This window comes from Harpia harpyja, chromosome 1 (assembly GCF_026419915.1).
Source record: "Harpia harpyja isolate bHarHar1 chromosome 1, bHarHar1 primary haplotype, whole genome shotgun sequence".
Lineage (NCBI taxonomy): Eukaryota > Metazoa > Chordata > Aves > Accipitriformes > Accipitridae > Harpia > Harpia harpyja.
The window spans coordinates 44,399,022-44,421,287 of record NC_068940.1 but is presented as its reverse complement, the minus strand read 5'-3'; the positions used below and the strand labels follow the sequence as shown (position 1 = coordinate 44,421,287).

Here is a 22,266-nt window from a genome sequence, read left to right as displayed (position 1 = left end):
GTTCCAGTGCCCAAACTAATGGGCAGTGAAACACACCCTAAGTCCTGCTAAGTGCTCACCCTCAGGTGAGTCTCTTCATCATCCAGGAGTCCAAGATTTTAGTTGGGTTCAGCTGAGAGGCTTCTGAGATCAACAGCCCAACGCCAAAATTGTCCATGGTCTCCTTGTCCTAACTCTTTGTTGCATCATGCTCAGAGTAATGATTTACTGAAGCGTGGCTGGCACGAGGCCCCAGCCATGCTCTGAGCATTGGCAGTGCCCAGAAAAGCAAATACTGGCAGAAAATATATTTCTTGGAGGACAAAGAAGCTGGCCCATAAGTTTCAAAGCAGCAGCTGCTCTGCAAGTCTGGAGCCATGGAGATATTCAGATGGGGGAAAATATTGCAAGAGGGAGTGCAGTTGTTCAGAGGGACCATGGGGGAAAGAGGTGTCTGTATGGCAGATCTTGACACTTCCTGCACAGCAATGGATTGCCTAGGCTGTATTATTAAAATAATAATAATAATGCCATGCATTGCCTGTGAGCTGGCACAGCCATTCAGCACACATGGATGTGCATCACTTCATTTACAAGAGTGCTCTCCTGGCACGGAGCAGCTTGAAAATGAGGGGAAAACAGTGTAAATTTTTACAGAAAACTTCATTAATCTAAAACTACTTTGCAGGCAGGAAAACAAGTCTATTAACCACAAATCCAACCAAGTGCTGTGGCTGCCCATTACTCCTCTCCCTGCATTTCAGGTGGGACAACATGACCTACCAGCAGCTTGGAGACCTGCTGACAGCCTGTAGGAAACCCTCATCTTCCTGGCATCCCTGTACTTAAGCACCTTTGGAGCCCTGTTTATGAATTCCGAGTCCAAGTCCTTGATGTGCAGCTAATCCTATGGGAATACTCCTACCACCAGCAGCAAGCAAGGACACATCTCCCACCTGTAAAGCTCTCCATGGCTCCCTGTGTATGCCGCTGCTGTAGCAACAGCTTCCAGAAATGATGGTGCAATGCAGGAAACCTGAGTTACATTTCAGGCTGCATCTCTTTGCAGAGTGGAGAGCACATGCTGGGCTATTGGGACATGCACATTTGCGGTGCCACTCCACCACCACCAAACAGAAGGTCACCCCGGCCAACGCATCTCTTGGCTCCCAGCTACAGGCTGGTCATCACTACCAGGTTCGTTAGGTTCTTTGTTCATTAGCCTCTTTGTAAATAGACAGGAAATCCAAAGGTGTGACACTCTACCCTTAGCTCATTGATGCTTATTTGAGAGTGCTGTACTGTATTGTGAGCTTTGCCTTCATCAGTAAAAGGAACAAAATTACAGGCTGTTTCGGGCAAAGCTATGCAAAGTATCAGTGATGCACAACACACCCTGGGCAGAATGATCTGTGGCTGGTGTAAGTCAGCAGGAAGCAGGCAGAAGGGGATGGTAGAGGAAAGGGTTCCCTGCCTCTGCAGAAATGGGAGCACAGGTCATCAAAACCTGGCTTGCCAGCAGCTTGCCTGAACTTGGAGAACTGGTATGGACTCTGAAAGGCACCTCCACCCCAGTGCTCACAGATCCCTATAGACACATACAGTTTTTCGACCCTCAGTGCTGCAGCTCCTTGTGTTTTTCCCTTTGGCTGCAGTAAAAAATTCTATTCAAAATAGTAAAATTTAACAACAACAAGAAAAAATGTACACACCTCTTCCCCGGAAGTGTTCCTAGAAACTCCCTTAGAAAGACAATCAAGACATACACACAGCTGGTCTTTCTTCATCTAGAACTGGGTCTCCAAAGCTCCATCTAAACTAACAATGAAAGCAAAGGAGGAGTAAAGCATCAACGTTCACAAAGGCATCCAGCCCCTGCATACAGATGGACACCCAATAGATTTTACCTTCAGGAAATAAATGGTGTAGATTTTAAGCCACTTACACTTCTGGCCTCTGTACTTGCCGTGGTTTAACCCCAGACAGCAACTAAGCACCACACAGCTGCTCACTCACTCCCCACTGCCGCAGCGGGATGGGGGAGAAAATCAGGAAAAAGAAGCAAAACCCGCGGGTTGAGATAAGAACGGTTTAATAGAACAGAAAAGAAGAAACTAATAATGATAATGATAACACTAATAAAATGACAACAGCAATAATGAAAGGATTGGAATGTACAAATGATGCGCAGTGCAATTGCTCACCACCCGCCAATTGACACCCAACTAGTCCCCGAGCGGCGATTCCCCGCCCCCACTTCCCAGTTCCTATATGAGATGTGACGTCACATGGTATGGAATACCCTGTTGGCCAGTTTGGGTCAGGTGCCCTGGCTGTGTCCTGTGCCACCTTCTTGTGCCCCTCCAGCTTTCTCACTGGCTGGGCATGAGAAGCTGAAAAATCCTTGACTTTAGTCTAAACACTACTGAGCAACAACTGAAAACATCAGTGTTATCAACATTCTTTGCATACTGAACTCAAAACATAGCACCGTACCAGCTACTAGGAAGACAGTTAACTCTATCCCAGCTGAAACCAGGACAGTACTGACATGAGGCGAGTGGTGAGTGGGTGAAAATTAGCTTTGCAGAGCTGCAAACTTAGTATTTCACAGGGAAGGAGCCCCTGGAAAAGGGGTCTGGCTGGCTATTGAGCAACAGAGTTGCCCGTCATGGCAATACGTTGGCTGAAGTTGAGCAGCTACCAAGCCCTTCCTCACCTCCTGCAGCACAGAGGGACAGGAACTCTTCTACCCTTTTCTCCAAGCAAGGACTCCAGCCAGCACAGACCTGCTCTACTCCTGGTAACTCAAGGACCCTTGGATCTTCCAAGGCTGCAGCAATCTCTCTCCTCTCCCCCAGCCTCCTTCCCCAGAGGTTCCTCACTTATTCCTCCCCAAGCCATCTCCTCAAAGCCAAACATCCCCTTAGCTGTTACCAGCACCAAACAGCACGCAGCTGCTTGCAGACCCCTGGGACACCATTACACCACATGTGGCTGCGTCCCCCCCTCACAAAACAAACCAGTTGGCCCCTTTGGGTCTGATGCCCCTCCAAGTAGTCCCCAGATTTGGTGAGTTGTTCAGGAGCACCTGTGCTGGGAAAGGCACCGTCGTAACCAGCGTACCAAGAACAGTTAACACCATGCTTGGCTTTTTGTTCAACTCTGACGGGTAAATGAGATGTTTAGTGATTTCTGTGTGGTCTGGTTTACAGCTGAGAGAAGTGGCTTTATCTGAGCTGCTCCACTTCACTAGTTATTTAGAGAAGAAGGGAGGAAAAAAGAAAACTGCCTGGAGGTTGGGAATTAAATGCTTTTTTCTGTCTATTCCCCCTCGAGAAAAAGACCAGCAGCATTTTGGCATTTGGGAGATCCCTCTACCTTACAGCTCAGGGGGAAAGGTGGGATGCTCAGAGCAGGACAGCAGAGGGACCACCAGGAAAACCTGTACCTCTGGCTAAGGCTGCCAAAGCCCATGTCAAAGCTGTTGAGGGACAGACCCTCTATGGACAGTTGATTTTCTTCTTTCACAGGGAAAGGGAGAGTAAAGAAACCCAGCTGGGCTGCTTCAAATGGGGCTGGATGAACCCCACAAAGCACACTAGAGCACAAACTTCAGCTTGTCTGTGGTAGCTGGATCTCGCCACAGCATCGTGGCACTTGCTATGTCCCAGCTGCCCTGGAATTTATTAAAAAGAAGTAAATAAATTTTTTAGTCCTCAGGACTGCAAAAAATATCTCCATTTCAGCTCATTTGGCACTTTAGGTCTCCTTTTAACCCTTTTCCATTTTTAATTTCCCTTTCGCGTTTGGTTTTTTTTTTTTTGGAGTTGGATCCGATTTTAAAACCAAAAACGTCACTCAAATGGAAAAACCCCACTTAAAAATGCTCGAAAAATTTTATGGCATTTTTCTATTAATTCTTTTTTCTCGTTCAAAACCTATTCACTGAACCTCACCCTGAGTTGTTTCTCACCCTCAGAAACAGGATTTTGGGTCAAACACCCTGTTCATGAGAACATTTCACCCAGCTCTCATTTTACAGTCAACCAAGCATCAGGCTTTGCCGATGCAGGAGCCACAAATGTGCCTCACCCCAGTGCCAGGAGCTTGGAGCAAGAGCCCTGGGCTCTGTGGTCACTACTGCGCAATTAGCCTAGATTTTCAAGAAAAGGTTAGCAGGCAACACCCCTACAAACAGGAGTGGGGTTGCTCTGCAAATCTGACCCTGGCCATGCACAATGCCATTTTCTGAAATTCCAACCTGAAATGCACCACCCCTGGAGGTTTTGTTATCCTCATCTTTGGCTTTTTGAGACTGAAGGTCTCAAGGAAATAAGGCCTCAGATGCTGCTGATATTGGACACCAGCACCATCTGGCCCCTGTCCTTACTCTCTCTGGATTAAAGACTAGAAAGCTTTTATGAAGTCAGAAGAAAGGGGAAAAAAGTGATATGTCATCTGGATTTCCTACTGTTTGCTGGTAATTAAGTTTGTCACAATCTTGACAGAGCTGAGAACAATGGAGGGAATCAGAAAGAAAAGGCAGAGGGAGGGAAAATATAATAAGAGTCTCTCTGGAGCTTTTTCCTTCTGATTCTGTTACCAAAGAAAATGATTAAAAGAAATAATGATATTTCCATGGTGTTTGCTCCCCGGTTCCACTACAGATATAAATTAAGCCTAACAATTTGTCAAATTTTTTTTAAGCTCAGGTAATGTCATTCCAATATTTACTGGGCTGCATGCCAGTTCCTGGGTTTTATATCAATTCAAATCTAGTCTCTCCCTCTTTGTCACTCCCTCTTTGTTGTTTCATCTTAGCTTATATCCTTTCTTTTACTTGGAGAGAGAAAATAAAAATCATCCCAGCTCAGCGGCAGTGTCTCAGGTCCCAGGCTGAAGGGCATCTCAAGAGAAGGACCTGTTCATCTGTATCTTTCTGCAGGAAAAAGTGATCATTAATTTTCATCTTTTGCTCTGCTCACTCCAGACCAGGCTGCAGGGTAAAACCAAAACCACTTGGGGCTGATTGCTGCAGCGGGAACTAACCTCCCTGCTTAGCCTCCTGCCAAAAGCCCCAGCACATCGCCAGGGCATTATTTGTGCTTCGCTACTGCCGTGAGCCCCTCTGCCAAACATCCCACCTATGCCAAGCTGATGGAGATGAAGTTGTCTGCAGATCGTCCTTGTCAGGAGCAGGGTTTCATGTTCCCCTGGGACCATAGAATCATTTAGGTTGGAAAGGACTCTTAAGATCATCAGATACAGTGTCCAAGGATGCAGGCAGAGCAGGAGGTATTGACAGAGCTTCTCTTGGATGGTGACCAAGCTGCAGAAACCCAAGCCAAGGGGCCATGGGCTTTACCCATGCAGCATCCATGATGTGCAAGAAAGGCACCACTGATGGCAAAGGAATGGTCTGCATGATGGGACTGTCTTCAGTGGAGAGGCAGTTTCAGGAGTGGAAAGGCACATTTCCAGACAAAAGAACAGTCTTTGCGCTGGAAATATTTTTAAAAGGAAAACATGAATGTGGGGAAGTCATTGCAAACAATTACCACAAGCAGTTCTGGATTTGGTCTCATCTCTGCTCTATCAGTGCCCAGCTTTGGAGTTGTTGCTGGCCTCTGCATGTCTACGGAGCCCCTGACATAGAGGACTTCTGCCTATTTTCCTTTAGTTTCCTGGGCTGAATGATAATTATTTGCCCCTTAGGGGAAAACACAGTCCCTACTGAAACAACTGCAGCATTAAGGGACACCATGGGACAGCTGCTCCGATGTAAATCTTGTGCTTTCCCACCTCTTTCCAAATTGTTAAATCTGCAGAAGGTTCTCAGAGTGGACTTTGCAGAGGGCCATGAAAATAGATTTATTTTGGAATATTTCCACTTGTCATTACAATTAATCACCAGAACCCAAGGAAAAGGAGCGCAGTTTATGAAAACATCAAGCAGGGAATGTGACTGCAGGAACCTGACAAATGGGACAGCAAGACAGAGAGATGGTTTAGAATAATCCATTTTCATGCCAGCTCCAGTAAAAAGAAAAGAGAAAGACTGAGCAGCATCCTTCCCCATGACAACCTCCAGAGCATAATCATGGCCCTCATCTGAAACCATGCAGTAGCTCCTCAGAACATTTTCAAAAGACAAGGCACCCTATTTTTCAAACTCTGTCTCAAGCACGATACTCAAGAGAGTCCCTCTGCTGTGAAAAATAAATGCTCCTCTGTAAAAGAACTACATCCACATTTTTAAAAACCAGCCTCAACTCTGGACATGAACTTTGGAATACACAGAATAATGTTGTCTAAAGTTTTGCTCTGAGGACACTGGCAAGATGGGCTCAGTTTCTCCCCCTCTTTCCTTGAGAGTACTTCCACTCCCCTCCACCATCTGCCATGAAAGCAACAGGCTCCGCTGGGATGCATCTCTCTGCAAGGTTAGCATCATTAGTATGTAAGAAAATAGAAGTGGGGAGAGGCCTGTTTTCCAACTCAGTAGTTGAGACATAGACTTCAAAGTGAGACACACTGAGGCTGTAATAGCTGCACCCATGAAGCATTTATAAATGACAGCCTTCCACAGGAGGATAATGCCCAGCCCCAGCATCTGGCTACGAAACCAGGCAGAAGGGAGCCTGGCTTTCTCTCCCCTAATGAAGTGCCCTAACGTCCAAGTTACCTGAGAGGACGATGGTGAAGAGGACAAGGAGGAAGAGGAGAGCCCCTTCCTGGCAGCCTTGTGATTCTCACCTTTGGCTCCATTTAGTATCAGACACTTGCAGAAGAATAGATGGTTGAGTCAAATGGGAATTTGTTTCACTGCAGTGAGAAGAAATGTATTTTGTGTTGATCCAAACCAATTTACTTTTTGCATCTTGGCAGCTGAGCTGTAAAGACAAAACAAACAAATTCCCAAACTGCAGCCCTGCCTTGGTCTTTGTTGGGAGATAACCTCCTAAGACCCCTGAATACAGGTGTTTGGGGAAGGCTATAAGGGTTCTGGGTTTTGCCTCCCTGTAGGACAGAGCCATGGAGTTCCCAACCCCAGGCAGTCCAGGGAAGGGTGCCCCAAAGCCCCATGACTCTTGGCCAGCCTCCATGAGATGCAGGAAGAGATCAGGCAGCTTTCCTCTGAAGACCGTCACGCTGCAGGCCTTCCAGGAAGCAGATGGTTGATTTCTCCTACTCTGCTTCCCAAAACCTTTGGTCTTCCTTCATGTGCTCCACCCTCTGAGTGCCTGCATAGCCAGACCCAAAATGCTTCAAAGTGTTTTGTGGCTGTTAATTCAAGAACTATGAAAGCACACAAGCATATTTTGTGGGGTTGGGTTTGGTTGGAGAGATAGAGCGAGTTTTGGAAGGGTCTTCGTTCTCACAAGCCTTTCTTCATCTACCTGCTGGTAACCAACCTGGACAAGTCTTCTCCACACAGCACCACCACCATTTCGCATTACAAGTCACAGCCAGCCAGAGCTCCTGCCAGAGGAAGAAGAATCACCACAACCGTGAAGTGGAGCATTTCTTTAATTCCAGCCCACAACCAGCTACTCATTGACCAGGAACTCCACAGGTTTCTTGACCAGCAGTTAACCATAAGAAAGTTAATAGCCGGCTTTCACCATGAGTTTTGTTAGTAATTATAACCAGAAAAGCATACAACTGGGATTCCTGAGATGAATTTTGCCTCATGAATAGTTCATTATCTCTATCCAAGACACAGTGCTTTCTGAACATACTCCTAGCTGTGGGAGTCCCATGGGACATGCATCTCTGTGGCTGTTACTTTAAGTGGACATACCAAAATCCTCTTCAGCATTCCCCAGCAAGGAAGCCCTCAGCTGGAACCTGCAGAGGGAGGGAGCTCTTTGCTCCAGAAGCTGAAATTCAATTTGTGCTTAATAATTAAACCCCCAAATAACAGCTTTCATGTGTGAGCTGAACCATGAAATTACAAAGGTGGATCTAAGCGTTTTTACACTGGGTGGAGTTTACTCATGTGGAAATTTCCTGGTGCATCCTCCAGTGGACTCATTAATGATGTAAAAAAGGGTGAGCAGGCATCAGTTTTATGGCATTGATTAAAAATGTTTCTCTTCCCTTCCAGACTACAAAAGAATTTGTGGGTTGGTTGTTCACATTTTTTTAACCCACTTGACATAAACAAATTCCTCATCGTTTGAGCTGTATATTAGTGCTGATGCACATGACTTTTTTCAGACACACACTATTGGAACTGGAGTGACTTTACAGCAGCTTCAAGCGAGGTCTGTGGGGCTGGTAAAAGGAGTCAGTGGTGCCCCCAGGACCCCTCTGACAGTATTCTCCAGGGCCTTGTCCTGGGCCTCAGCCACCAGGCATGCATTAGCCAAGCAAATGCAATGGGACCACCATGCCAACTGCACTCCCCCGTAGTCTCCTTAACTACAGGAAATTAAAGTAGAGGGTCTTAAGCATTGGATTTTCTCTTGTTCATTGCTCTAGCTCAAATGTCAGTGATTGTACAACACAGCCAAACACCTGTCTCTTACATTGGCTCAGGAATCTTAGCCGATGTTTTATCTTTTGATAAAACAACCTTGCCACTGCTTGTGCAGGCCAGCAGGAAGGCTTCCCACAAGCAGCTCCTCCTGGATCCAAATCACAAAGGTCTTTGTTAAATTTAAATAATTTAAAAGACACAAGGAAGACCTTTCTCTCTGTTCACACAGCCAAATCTAAGTATCTTTACTTGTTGAAAAAGCGTAGTAGGACTAATGAAATCATAATGTAGATGTTAATTAATGTACATATTTTCTTAGTAAATTTTGCACAGCTATAAATGGTCAAATAAATAATGAATGCCATGGAATAATTTATGTGAACTCTGTTTCTTACTTTACATGTTCTAATTACTGTTATGAACACATCTTAATGAATTGTTGAAAGTCACATAATAAATAATATTAAAATTAATTTGTCACCAATAAGTACATGAGAAGCCAAGTTCAAATAGATATTTAATTCTACTAACATGTTGTATTGTAATACTTGCCCAATAATTGGCAGCAGGAGAGGAAACGTTCCTCCTGGCCAGCTTGATTAGGAGCTCCATTTTTTCTGGGTTTTGTTTGTGGCTTCCAGTGTTGAAATTCAGCAACTAGAGCTAAGGAGATGCTTTTCATTATTGGACTTTCAGAGGGAACTACGCGAGACCAGACTCCTTTATGAAGCACAGAGTATAAAACCAACACCTGTCTTAAAGCATTATAAGCAGCACTTCACACTCACACAGCACATTGCAGCTGAGAATTTCACAGTCACTTGTAGATTAGTTAAGCTTTACACTTTCCCTGTGGAGCTACATATTATCATCCCACTTTTACACAGTAAATGAAAGGATGGGGATGTTCTGGGCCTCTAAATGCAGTTGTTGCACAATGTGAACTGGTTTTACAGCTGTGATCAGAGGTTAGAAGCAACTGGAGGAAAATGGCCAGTAATTAATGTTGCTCGTTGTTAGCATGCTTGATTGCTTGTTTCTCATATGCATGCAGAGTAATTGTGTGCATCTTGTTAAAAACTGTGCTCCGCAGGGTGGATTTCTAAAAGGTGCTGCTGTGGTCTTTTGAAAAACTGCCCTGGATGATTTGCCCAGAAAGTTATTGGCAAACAGTTACAAACATTTAGCAGAAGTATGTGCCTAAAGGCCTCCATCATGAGATGCTGAGTGCGTTTTCTGAATGGATGGATGCAGCCACTCCCCTCGTCCCAGCAGGCACACTCCGGCCAAAACTGTGCCACTCACCTATTAGTTATCCATTTACTCAGTGTATCATGATGTGCAACTCATCATTCAAACCTGTTCCCTTTCCCTCTCTCAGCAAACCCATGGCTAACAAGATTGATGAATGCAGTACCCTGAATGCTAGATTAACGAGCAAGAAAATTCATCCTAGGTCGGGATGTTCATGGTGACATTGCCTTCACCACGATTGAGCCAGGAGATGTCCCATCAGACAGTGCAGCCAAGAGTCATTTCACCACGAGGAGCACCAGTGTAACAGCCTGCAACCCTCCCTGCTTCAAGCAGAGCATCCAGGCTGGGCATGGGCTGCTTCCCGGTGGGCACTGGCAAGAGCACAGCTCTCGAGAGCACTGTTTTTCCTGTCAGGGGCTGAATAGTGATTAAATCATTTATTAAATTAATAGCATGTGTGGAAAATGGTTCAGTGGTTCAGACCCTAGGCTTAGAAAACTCTAGTTCAAGTCCTTGCTCTGCACTTGTGTGTGCAACACCATGAGGGTCAGGAACTGCTTGCCCAGAAAGAGATGGAGCATTTAGACCAGCCTCCAATGAGGGGTAGCTAAATTCCTCCTCCTGTCTGTTCACAGAGTGATCCCACCCAGGCACAAGATGGGTAACCCAGAAGGCAAATACCGGGTGGATGAAACAGACTGGAAGTGACATTCTTAAATGATGTCACTTCAAATTAGTCTCTGTGCTTGCAAAATGAGAATAACTATTTTTAAGTTATGTTGGAGATCTGTTTTCAAGTTTTTCCAAGGTATATCAAGCATTTTCATTTGAGAGATGTCATAGCTCATGCTCTTGATCCTTTATATTTCTTCATTTTTTTTCTTTCTCCTGTCATATCCAAACATTCATCAATTTTCCCCACAAAGACAGTATCCACTTGTGATTTTTTTTAAAAGTTTTTTCTATGGAAACCCTCAATGAACAATTCTTTGACCAGCTCTACAAATGGAAAATACTAAACACTTGATAGAAAAGTAGCAATAAGTGGACAAATCCAACACAGACACACAAAATATCATCCTTAAGACAGCTTAGCTTGCAAACAAAGCTGCAAAAATAAGTTGCAATTTGCAAATACACTGAAGGTAAAATTCACCCACTACACCACTCCTCAAAAAAAAAAAAAAAAAAAAAGGACAAATGCAGGAACAACTACAATAAGAAAAATCTTTCCTGTACCTAACCATGCCAAAAAGCAAAGTATTAAGCCTGGCTTGTGAGACAGAGGTCAGGTCCCAGGGTAACAACCACCCTCCTCAAGTTATTTGTGGAGTACATATATAGTCAGAGCCTGGGCCAGAGTTGCTCATCCAGAGCATCACACAGCCAAACACATCATCTCCATCTAGTTCCACACAGGGCACAACACATGGAGTTGCTCAAGCTCAGCTCATAGCAAGATCTCAGCTCAACACCCTCCCAGCAGCCTTGGCCAGAACAACCCCAGATACTGCAATTCAAATACAAAATGCTCAGAATGGCAAGGCTGAGTGTGATCCCTGCAAAGCCATAGTCTCATAGTCACTAATATTCATCATTTTATTATGAGACAGGTTCTCCACTGCCGATGTCTCATTTGCCCACATGCAGGGTTGGGCAAAACGCTTCCCTCCTGGCTGCACAATGAGGTTTGCTCTTCCTTCCCCAGGTGTAAGTGAGAGCAGAGGGAAAGAAAGATGAAGATCAAAGCCCTGGAGAAGAGGGAAGTAGGAGACGATCCCCTTTCACCACCTGGAAACAACACAACATTCTGCTGTTTCCAGCAACATCAAGGGCTATCTCTGCTAACAAGGTGGAGGTGAACTCAGGGAGAGGCACTTCGTTCAGATCCAGACCAAAAATAAAGTCAAACAAGAAAAGGCACCATTCATGCCAGGCTTTCCTCCTGCACCCTGGCTAGTCAAGTGACTTACTCTTCACTGAATATTTAACCAGTGCATCTAATATGAACTTTGCTTTATAAATGATAAATCAAGCAGCTTTTTTTAAAGCTATACCTTATCATAGTCTCTCCTCCAGCACTTTCATGGGCAGGAATAATTATTTAGTGCACACTGCATGTATAATGAATTTTCAGGCATAGTTGTTTGATCTATAGCCCTGGAAATAAAAATCCCATTAGTCTAACAAGCTCACCAATTATTTCCTGAGATCATTGAGCCTATTCCAGTGAAGAAAGTTGCATAAAATTGAAAGTGAATGGAGAACAGTGCAATATGTTGTTTTACAGAGTAAAACATTTTAAAATAGTGTTTCATATCATGTTGTGGGGAGGGGTGGAAAGAGCAGAAAACTTGGGTCTGCTTTTGCTAGGTGGATGTAGCTCACTTACTGCTGGAGGGTGGAAGTTGAGTTAAAATTAGGGAAGAAGTACATTTGTCCAAATTTAGATACTAACGACTGAGATGTCTCCGTCCAAGCTAGCCACTCAGGGTCCTTTTGAAGGCTTCATGTTTAAAATAAAAAAGCTTTGCCAGGACATGTGTTCTCACTCGTTTCAGATATCTAAATCCAGGGAGGTGAATGGCACTCCAGAAAAATTATTTCTCTCAGCTCCAAGGGAAGCCTGTATAACTCGTTTAGACACAGCCATTTACACTGGAGACGTATAAAGTTGGATGATGCAGATCTCCCCTCTGTCTCCAATCTCACCTAGTCACCATGAGCTTCTAGGGGCTGTGGAGACAATGTCTCCCAAGAGCCACCTAGCCTAGCTATCTTTAGATACCAACCTCCAAACTAGATCAGCTGCCTTCTAGGGTGACCACGTCTCTCTACTGCCTTGTCCAAAACTAAAAAAAAAAAAAAAAAAAAAAATTGCTGTAATGAGATGCCTCAGCTTCAGATGGCTGATAGTGGTGAGCTGAATCCAGCACACATCAGAGGGATTCGTTAGCTGAGGGCAACGAGGGGCCAAGCCCAAGGCAAAGATTCCCGGTTAATTCTGCAGCTTAGAACAAGGTGGTAGTGGGCATGGACAGGATACAACCTCAGTTTGATGGCCTATGTCAAATATGCAGGCAGCAGTAAAACCCTCAACAAGAAGTAATTTACTGTTAGCATTGCTGGGGATTTAAATCAGGATTACATCCAAATCTTGCTCCTACATACACTTCGTAGCTCATGGATCAATACCTTGAGGAAGGCATTAGAAAAGAGACTGAACACGGTTGCTCCTCTGATGGCAGAGATGGCTCCAGGGCTTTCGTCAGACCTTTCTCTGCCACTTATAATGTTTGAAAGGAGGAGGGAGCACCAGACGGTGTCTGCAAATAAGGAAAGTCAAAGCACAACTTAATTCCTGTTTGCTCTTCAAGGCTGTTGGGAGATGCTTTTATGTGATTATAGAGGGGCAGAGGAGTCTGCAGCAGCAGCAGCAAGGGAAGGTAGCAATTAGAGAAAATACCTTAACATAAACACATACAACACTGGCAGTTCTGACTTTCAAGCACTCCACTCTACACCCAACACAAGTGGTCTTTTACTGCTGAAACATCCATGAAAAATAAAAATTAAACAGGCCCTGAAAACAGAAATATTTTGTCCTATGGGGTGGGGTAACAGCAAAAGTGGACCTTCATAGACAGAAAGGATGATTGGAATTGATCTAACAGGGTAACTATAGCTCTGATGAGTTATGGCCTTGTGCGTGGAGTGAAGAGATGCATTTTGAGGGTTACTTTCACAGGTCCTTGCTGGCATCACACCACCACCAGCGCTTATGTCCCAGACGCCAGTCCAGCCTTTAGGAGGAGCAGGGCTAGAGGGTGCAGATCCCTGCCCCAGCTCACCCAGCCTTCTTCCTTCTGCTTTCACCCCAACACATCCCCTTACCCTGTGCTTTGCTGCCATAGAGTATTCATCCTTGTTCTTGCTTCTTATCCTGTGCCTCTGAGCAGGTCACAGTTGGTTCTCTCTTCTTTGCAGCCTTGCCCTCTTTGAGAGCCTGAGTGAGACCATCTGCCTTCTTGCAGTCCTGATACATGGCACCCAACAGGAGCAGGTGTGATTGAAGGCTGGGTGTCCCCCAAGACCTTAGGTGGAACATATTGAATCGCTCCGGCTGAACAGACCACACTCAAGTTCAGGCCGTGCATGGGAAACAGGTAGGTGCAAAACAACATCAGCACAAATGGGCTCTTTGGAGGCTGATGCCACCCCTGCTCTCATTTTCTGTTAACTGACCCTTCTGTTGGATTGATGTAAATGACCATGGTGCCATGTGCTCAGTCAGATAAGGTTATTTCAATTAAAAAAAAAAACCAAACAACACACTTTTCCCCCCCGTATATCTCTGGAACAAGATCCACAATTGAAAGTAGAACATGGGAGTATTAAAAACAACTTGGAACGATGAGAGAAAGGGCATGAATGGGCTAATTGATCCATGAAAATAGCTTGTCACATTCAGTACTGTCTAGCGGACTCTAGAAATACTTTGCTCACTGAATCCATTAATATGTAGCTAGCAGTGTCTAAGCTTTAGTCAGGGCCATGAGCCACTTCTGGTTAACTTCTAAGGTTTGTCAAGTACTCATCAGACACACAGCAGGATATTAATTGAGGGTTTGAACAGATGGGCAACTGCAGATCACATCTGATCAGGTTCAGAAATGAGTGCCCCCCACTCTTCCCAGGAGCTGCTAATTACCACCCATCAGCAGGAGATCACAGCTCCAATGCTGAAACATGCAGCACGGTGCTGGAAGGCTCCCAATGCAGTTTAACACAGGTGAGCAGGGTTTGCTGCACAGCTGGAGAAGGGTTGGAGCCTGGATGCTCACCTGGGGAGGTTCTTCCCAGCTGCAGGCAAGATGTTGCAGGAGACACCAACCTCAGTCTGCCCAAACCCACCTGAGCAGCCTGTCTTTCCCGAGACATACTAGCCACATGTGAAGTACTTTATCTGGGGGAGCACTGAAGTTTGCTTTTTTCTATCCAGACTCCTGGGCTATCTCTTACTGATCCCTTCAGCTGAAGGGGTCTTTCTGGAGTACATCCTGTCCAGCAGCATTATGTCTTCCCACATCACCTGGCCAACATGGCTTGAAGACTTGCCATCTAACAGCTCTCCTGCGCTGCAGGAGACAAGCTGGTAGGAGACTCCTTCCCTGGTGTTGGGGACACTGTCAGGCATGGTGGGCTGCTTTTGGCTGCGGTAGGGTTAATTTTGTTCATGTTAGCTAGTACAGGGCTATGGTTTGGGTTTGTGCTGGAAACAGTGTTGATAACACAGGAATGTTTTGGTTACTGCTGAGCTGTGCTTACACAGAGTCAAGGCCTTTTCTGCCTCTCACCTCACACCGCCAGTGAGGAGGCTGGGGGGGCACGAGAAGTTGGGAGGGGACACAGCTGGGACAGCTGACCCCAACTGACCCATGGGATATTCCAGATGATAGGATGTCATGCTCAGCATATAAAGCTGGGGGAAGAAGAAGGAAGGGGGGGATGTTGGGAGTGATGGTGTTTGTCTTCCCAAGTCACCATTAGGCATGATGGAGCCCTGCTTTCCTGGAGATGGCTGAACACGTGCCTGCCCATGGGAAGTGGTGAACTAATTCCTTGTTTTGCTTTGCTTGCCTGCACAGCTTTCACTTTCCCTATTAAACTGTCTTTATCTCAACCCAGGAGTTTTCTCACTTTTACTCTTCTGATTCTCTCCCCCATCCCACCTGGAGGGGAGTGAGCGAGCAGCTGTGTGGGGCTCAAAGGGTTCGAGATAATGACAGATTTGATTGGAATGGGCTAGATTGAATTTGTAGCTGTTACTGCTGTTTAGCTGTTAATTGACAGGCTTCTATGCTTGCCATGGGGCTTGCTTGCCTCACTGTATGTTAGCATCTAGTGCTCATTAATGGCTGCTTTTTGCTTTTGCTGCTTGCTGTAGTGTTTATTGTCTGACTCCGCTGTGCCTGCGAACATCTTGATAACAGCAATGGTGATGTGCCTGGGCTGGCAGATGGCCAGGGCATGGCTGCTGTTTCTGTGCTGCTGTACTGGACAGGCTGGAACTCCAGCGTGAACTCGAGTCAAAAGGACTGTGACCTGCAGATGAGTCCACGCAGGAGCAGGACACCCCAAAGTGTCTGTGGCCATGGATAAGCCCACACCAGAGCAGGTACATCTCAAAGCATCTTTGGCCATGCTTACATCTGTGCTGCAGCATGTATACCTCTGAAAGGATTGTGGCCCAAGGATAAGTCCAGGCTGGAGAAGGTATACCTTGAAGCAGCTGTGGCTGTGGTTAAGTCAATGCTGCTGCAGGTATAGCCCTGAAGCATCCGTGGCTGTGCACGAGGTCATGCTGGAGCACCTCAAAGCGTGTGGCCATGGATAAGCCCACAACAGAGCAGGTACACCCTGGAGGGACTGCAGCCATGGGTAAGGCCACACTAGAGCAGATATATCTCTGAAGGCATTGGGGCCCATGGATAAGGCCACATTGGAACAGGTGCACCTGAAAGCAACTGTGGCTGTGGATAAGTCTATGCCGCAGCAGGTATAGCCCTGAAGAGACTGTGGTTCATAGATAAGGCTCCACTTGGAGCAGGTACACCCCTAAGGGACTGCAGTCTGTGGATAAGTCCAAGCCAGAGCAGGGGAAAGAGGAGTTCATTGCAATGTTAAACCCTATAATCTGGGCCAAAGGGACCAGTGGTCAAGACTGTAATGGATATACCTTTAAACTGGAAGACCTTCCCTATGGGTATGGAGGCCTCCTACATCCAGGGTCTTGAAATCAAGGCTGACCGGTGTCTGGAAGGTCATGCAAAGACAAAACAATGAACTGGAGGCAGAAGCCCCAAGAAGGATTTCCTGGGCATGTGGAGGTCTGTTCATGTCATTGCAACAGCCCTTCCCAGCCTTGAAATCAAGGTGGTGCTAGCTCAATAAAGCAAAAGGACTTTTGAAAAGGTCTGCCATTGTCCCTGGAGATGGGATGACTGGCAAGGCCAGGAGCAAAGCAGGGTCACCCTAGCAAGGGGGAACTGAATGCACCAAGGCAGGAAACTCAGCAGTGCACAGTGAATCTGGGACAGGGAACTGGGACACAGTCCAGCCCAGCTACACAGCTCCTCTGCTTCTCAACACCAACCACAGGCTAAGGGAGTCGATTTGGTAATTGCATACTGTGTAATTTGGCTGTGATGCTTGCAGGAGACTTAGCTTGGGCTCTTAAGTAAAATTGCCCTGTATAGGCAGTTCTTCAGGGATACTCATTGGTGGATGAAGGAGGCTCAGAAAATAGAGAGCAACTGAGAGGCAGGGCCAGGGCTGAGGCTCATCACATGTCCCCAGAGCCAAGGGAGACAGGATCTCCTCTTGGACCTCAGGGCCACTGGGAGCCTCCAAGGCATCACTTTTTAGGGACACCATTTCACAGAGAAGAAAAGAGAGAGAGCTCAGGAAATCGGTCCACTTGGACTCCACTTAAAAAACAATGCTGGCAATAACTGTGGCTGGAGAAGAAAGATTAGCTGCTGGGCCAACCACTTGCCCTGCCCACAGAACCTGCAAGTGTTCCAGCTAGGTTTCCAAGAAATATGGCTTTTCACCTTTCTTTCCCCTTTCTTTCCCCTTTATAAGACTGCTTATCATCTGGTCTCTTTCAGGCTGTCTTCCATCAACCAACTTTATTTCTACCTGCGAGTAAGGCATCTCCTTATTTACTGTTGCCCACTCAAGATCAGAATTGGCCCCACCAAAAAACAGAGAGCACAGCCCAGGCCTTCTCAGCTCTGCAGCAGGCTTGGCCTAAATGCCGAGGCAAGGCTGCTAAATTCTGCCACTGTTTCAGATAGATTATCACAAACCAAAGGGTTTATTGAATAAAATATGAAAATCCAGAATACCATCTGTGCAGTATCATTAGACAATTTAAGTTGATAATAAATACAATTTATTTTATCCAACTCTTACATTTTTAATTTTAAGTGAGCTACAGAATATTCTGGGTAAAATAAGAGTGTTAGAAAAACTGTTACTGGTAAGCTGGAAGCTCCAGCAGCTGAGCTGGAGACACCTGGGCTGCACGCAAGGTGGGGAGTCTCAGCAGAAGCCTCTTGGAGCTCCTGTTACCAAAAGAAAAATGAAAAGGCACCGCTGGTAAAACTGCCCCTGCTCCCATGGGGGCCCTGTGTGGAAAGGTTTCTTTGTAGCCAAAAGGAAATGATGTTTTTTCATGAGCAGCCCTGGGGTCTGCCTGCAGGAAGGCTGCCGCTCAACATCCCCAAGTGCAATAGCAAGTCTAGATTGTGCCACTTGCTTGGAAGCAAAAAGTCTAAAAATCTTCTAACCCACTCCAGAGACAGAGCAAGCAGCCCTCAAGTTGCCTGGGGCAGGTTAGCTCCAGCAGCCCTTGCAGAAAGGCCACTGCCCTGTGCTTTGCAAAGCTTCACAGGAAGCATCTCCATGGGCTGCCCACCCACCACCTGGCTCAACAGCAGAAAGGTACTCATCCCAACCTCTCATGGCAGTGCTGCCCCAGCCACCCAAAACCATGCTGACCAGGGGGGGAACTTCCTCCCCAGGAGGGCACCGAGGAATGGGTAGGAGCTGGTGAAATGGAGGGGACAGGACTGATGGAGGAACCTGGTTTTCTAACCTGTTGATTCAAGGACCTCCACATAATACACACACAGAGTCATGCAAAGACAATTCATGAAGCATGGCCCAGCAGTTCTAGCCGAGGGTCTGCATGCCCTCCTTCAGCAGTTTTTGAGGTCACCTTTACAATGCCATATAGTCCATCCAGACACCAGTTGCCCTCACAGAATATAGGAATAGTCCCCCTTACTCTGACATTGGTGAGGTGACACTTCTACAAAGGACTTGCAGATGAAAGGACTCTGAAAGCAACAAGCATCTACTTCTGGCCACTACTGCTTTTCCATAGACACCATCTTGAACACCAGCCCCAACATGAGTGTGAGTACATCTCTCAGGAGCTATCCTGCACCTCTCTGGTAGAGGGAGGTCTGCAAATCTCCATCAGTAGGGACACAAGCACCAGCTGGGCTACCAGTCTTCATCTTCCAGAGCCACCCACCTCCCAGCCTGCATTTGTGCTACTTATTGCCAACATTTGCAGGAGATACAGCAGCTACTAATAGAGCAGCGCAACTGTCTGCTGGTTAATTTGAGGTGACTACAGGATTTTCATCAAAATATATCCCAGGAAATTCCAGTAATAGACAGAGACTGCAGGGAACGTTGAGCAGGATGAGCAGATGGTGAATTTCCTAGCCCAGAACTTTTCAATATCACCTCTATGTCCCAAGACGCCAAGTAACCCAATGAACATGCTCAGTGCAGGGAACACCTTGAAGATGCAGTTCCCAATGTTGGCCAGAGACAACCTCATGCTAAAATTCAGGACAGCTGTAAGTCATATTGTACAAGTCAGATGAGTGCTGCCCTCTCCCAGCTTCATGGGAGGTTGCAGTTTTCCGTGTTTTCTGACAGACAAACAGCTGTTAGCAAAAAACAGAAGCTCTGAGAACTCAAGAAAATAAACAAACAAAAAAACCCCAACCAGCTCTGCAGAACAAGTTTGGTTTGTTACACAGATGGCAGCTATTCACACATGTTCCCATGCGCAGGCAGGTCCAAACCATAATAAGCTTATCTGTTGCCGAGACGCTGGTAGCCTGACCTGAAGGAAAAGACTCCTTGCTTACGCAGGTCTGGGAGATGTCTCATCATCTTTTCTTTGTTCCATTGATTTAATAGGATTCAGGCTCACAGCTGCCTTTGCAGCTCCTGATCCCATTCCCCCCAGCTAACAGCTACATCTCACAGGAGCCAACCGAGACATGATGAAACCCAGTGCTCGGGGAGGGCAAAGCCATGAGGCAGCACCACCCTTGCAGCTCAGCAGATACCAACAGCTCCGCTCCCCTGCATGTGTTTGCATCCTCTGCCCGATGCAAGTGCTCAAGGGACACTAATCAGGGCAGATTAAGCCAACACATACACATGTTTACTTATGTCTGCCTGAGTTTGTCAGGGCAAACTCACCAGTAACAGGGTACAGAGGACAGCGGGAAGGGGTGTACCACAGTCCTGCCTAGCAGCTCCCCTGGCAGAGGTGCTCCCAAGGAGGCTATAGCCCTTTTCCAGACTGCAGTCAGCCTCCTCTTGCACTGGGTACCTCAAACCTGACCCAGCGCTGGTTTCACTGGCTCTCTCCATCCCTCCCAACATACCTCTGCTCTCTGTAGGCCACAGGGAAGGTCAGGGATGTGGCTAAACTTCAGAAAATCACAGGTGCTAAAACGATCTTAGGCACCACAGAGGCAGCCTAAACAGGCCCTGAAGTCCAGCCACTTGCACCCAGGTCTGCCTTGGCTCCAGCTGGTGAGATGGTCACTCCTGGACACACACCAGTCTGCCTGATAGCCCTCACCCCCCCAGTCCTACAGATAACACCAAGTTCTTGGTGTCAAAGATCTTTCCTTGCCATTGCTGGAGGGAGGAAAAGCAGGGGAAAACACCAAAAAAAAATAAACACTTTTCCCCATCCACATCAGAAAAGCCAACCTGAGGAAGCCCCAGCAAGAGGTAAGCTCCCTGGCTGAGGCTCAGGACACCCTTGTCCCCCATGATTGCTCCCAAGACCTGTTGAGCTTTGAAAAGGAGACTGAAATAGGCTTAATTTTGTGCAAAAACCTCTCAAAGTATCTACAGCACCATCTCTTACTGGATCAGTTTGGGGGCTGGGTGAGGGCTCCTGCACGCCAAGGAGAGCAGCAAGTACCCTGTGTGCCAAGGCTAAAGGCAAACAGAAGACAAGCAGAAGATACCTCCCTCCAGCACTACTCTGCAGAAGAAACCCCTGCTCCTTTCCCTTCCCGCACCCACCTATCCCCCACAGGTGGGCAAGACAAATGATTCCTGCTGAAATACATTTCTGAGTTTGAAAGGGCTCAAAGATTGATGCATCCCCTGGACCAGACAGCTTGCAAGAGGGGAAAAAAATTATAAAAAAAAAAATATCAATCACTCCACAAATTATACTCCAATACGTCCTTCAGGCATGAAGGTCCCCTACTTGCTGCCATATTTGCTTTCTTTAGGGTATGCATGGATTACAGCAGCTGAGTGTGCGTTTAAGAGGACCCTGCCCATGACAGCCACAAAGCCCACGTAGGGCATTGCTGTGGGGTACCCTGGCAGGGACAAGAGCCATGGGCTCATGCACCCAACATCACAGAGCAGGTCTCTGCAGCCCTTCTGACAGGGTCTGGCTGAGCAGCACTGCTTGGGAGCAAACCAGCACCAGACCGAGGTGGGCTGGGAAGTGCTAAACAAATCACTGCCCCTGCCACCTGCCTCCCCCCTGCCTGCAGAGGATGCATTTGCCTTCACCCACTCAGTTACTTTTTTTTTTTCCTTCAGTTGTCATTCCTTCTCTCCAGCTGAATCTTGATACTTATGTCTGTATTTGGTCACTCAGCTGAGAGTGTCATGTTAGGTGCCATGAATGAAAAATCAAAGCTTTTCTGGTGTTCAAGGTCTGTCTGCAAATACCTCACGTAGATCAGCCTGTTATTACAAGCGGGTGCCTTGCAAAGCACACTCAAGCTAAGGTTACAAAACAAGCTCGGTTATTACCTCAGCTTTTCACATACAGGTAACTTTCCCAGCTATTCACTATTTAAAGGTGAAACTTTCTATATTTTCTGTCTGCCTGAACTTTTTGAGAGGTAGAAGTGTTTGAAGAACATTTTGTTGTTTTTCTGAGTCATGGGAGAGCAATTGAAAGATGCTTTTCCCAGCGGTTTAAAAAGAAAATAACCATAGACTCACTTTTCAGAACTGGAATAAAGCAAAAAAGCAGTTTGAAACTTGAAACTGGTTCAGTCACCAGGCTGCGGAACAACATAACACTTGTAAATCATATGAACAAATCAAGTCACTTCTAAGCAGGAGCAGCAGATACCTCCTACTCTTGTCCCTTCAGTCAGCTTTTGTGTGATGGTTTTCTTTGCTCCTTTTTGTAGAGGAGCTAAATGAAGTCCTTACCCCCTCCCTTCCTCTTCTGGCATTGCTGGAAAGTCTTCCCATATCCCTGTTGCTGAAGTGTTTTGAAGAGGAGGCTGGCCAGCCTGCTGGCATGGCTTTGTCAGGGGCAAAAGCAGCCTGAGGAAACTGCAAAGTGGGGGCCTGGGAAAGGAAGGGCTGCAGACTCAGACCCCTATGTTATGTAAAATACTGCAAAAACTGCTATGAAGACTTATAATCCCTCTCCCCTCCACTGTCCCTGGACTCCAATACACCAGATGTCTGGGGAATTGCACCCTCTAAGAGCACACATGTCTATTTGCTGTAGCCATGACCTGGCCAAAGGACACAACTAATCAGCCACACAGGGTGGCATCCCTACCCCATGGTTTCTGGCAAGAAGTAGCCCAAGGCAGCCCCAACATATCAGAGGACATTAAGAAGTTGGGGATTGGGTATCAGAGCAGGAGAACGTG

The 22,266-nt window shown here is 46.5% G+C and overlaps 1 protein-coding gene across 1 annotated transcript in view; it reads right to left on the bottom strand.

Annotated features, from left to right (window-relative positions):
* LOC128142104 (perilipin-3-like) overlaps positions 1 to 14,921 on the bottom strand; it is a 37,997-nt gene extending 23,076 nt beyond the window's left edge. Inside the window, exon 1 of the mRNA XM_052788224.1 lies at positions 14,747 to 14,921. Within this exon, the coding sequence (XP_052644184.1) occupies positions 14,747 to 14,921 (175 nt within the window). The remainder of the gene's footprint in view (positions 1 to 14,746) is intronic.
* Positions 14,922 to 22,266: the final 7,345 nt, after the last annotated feature.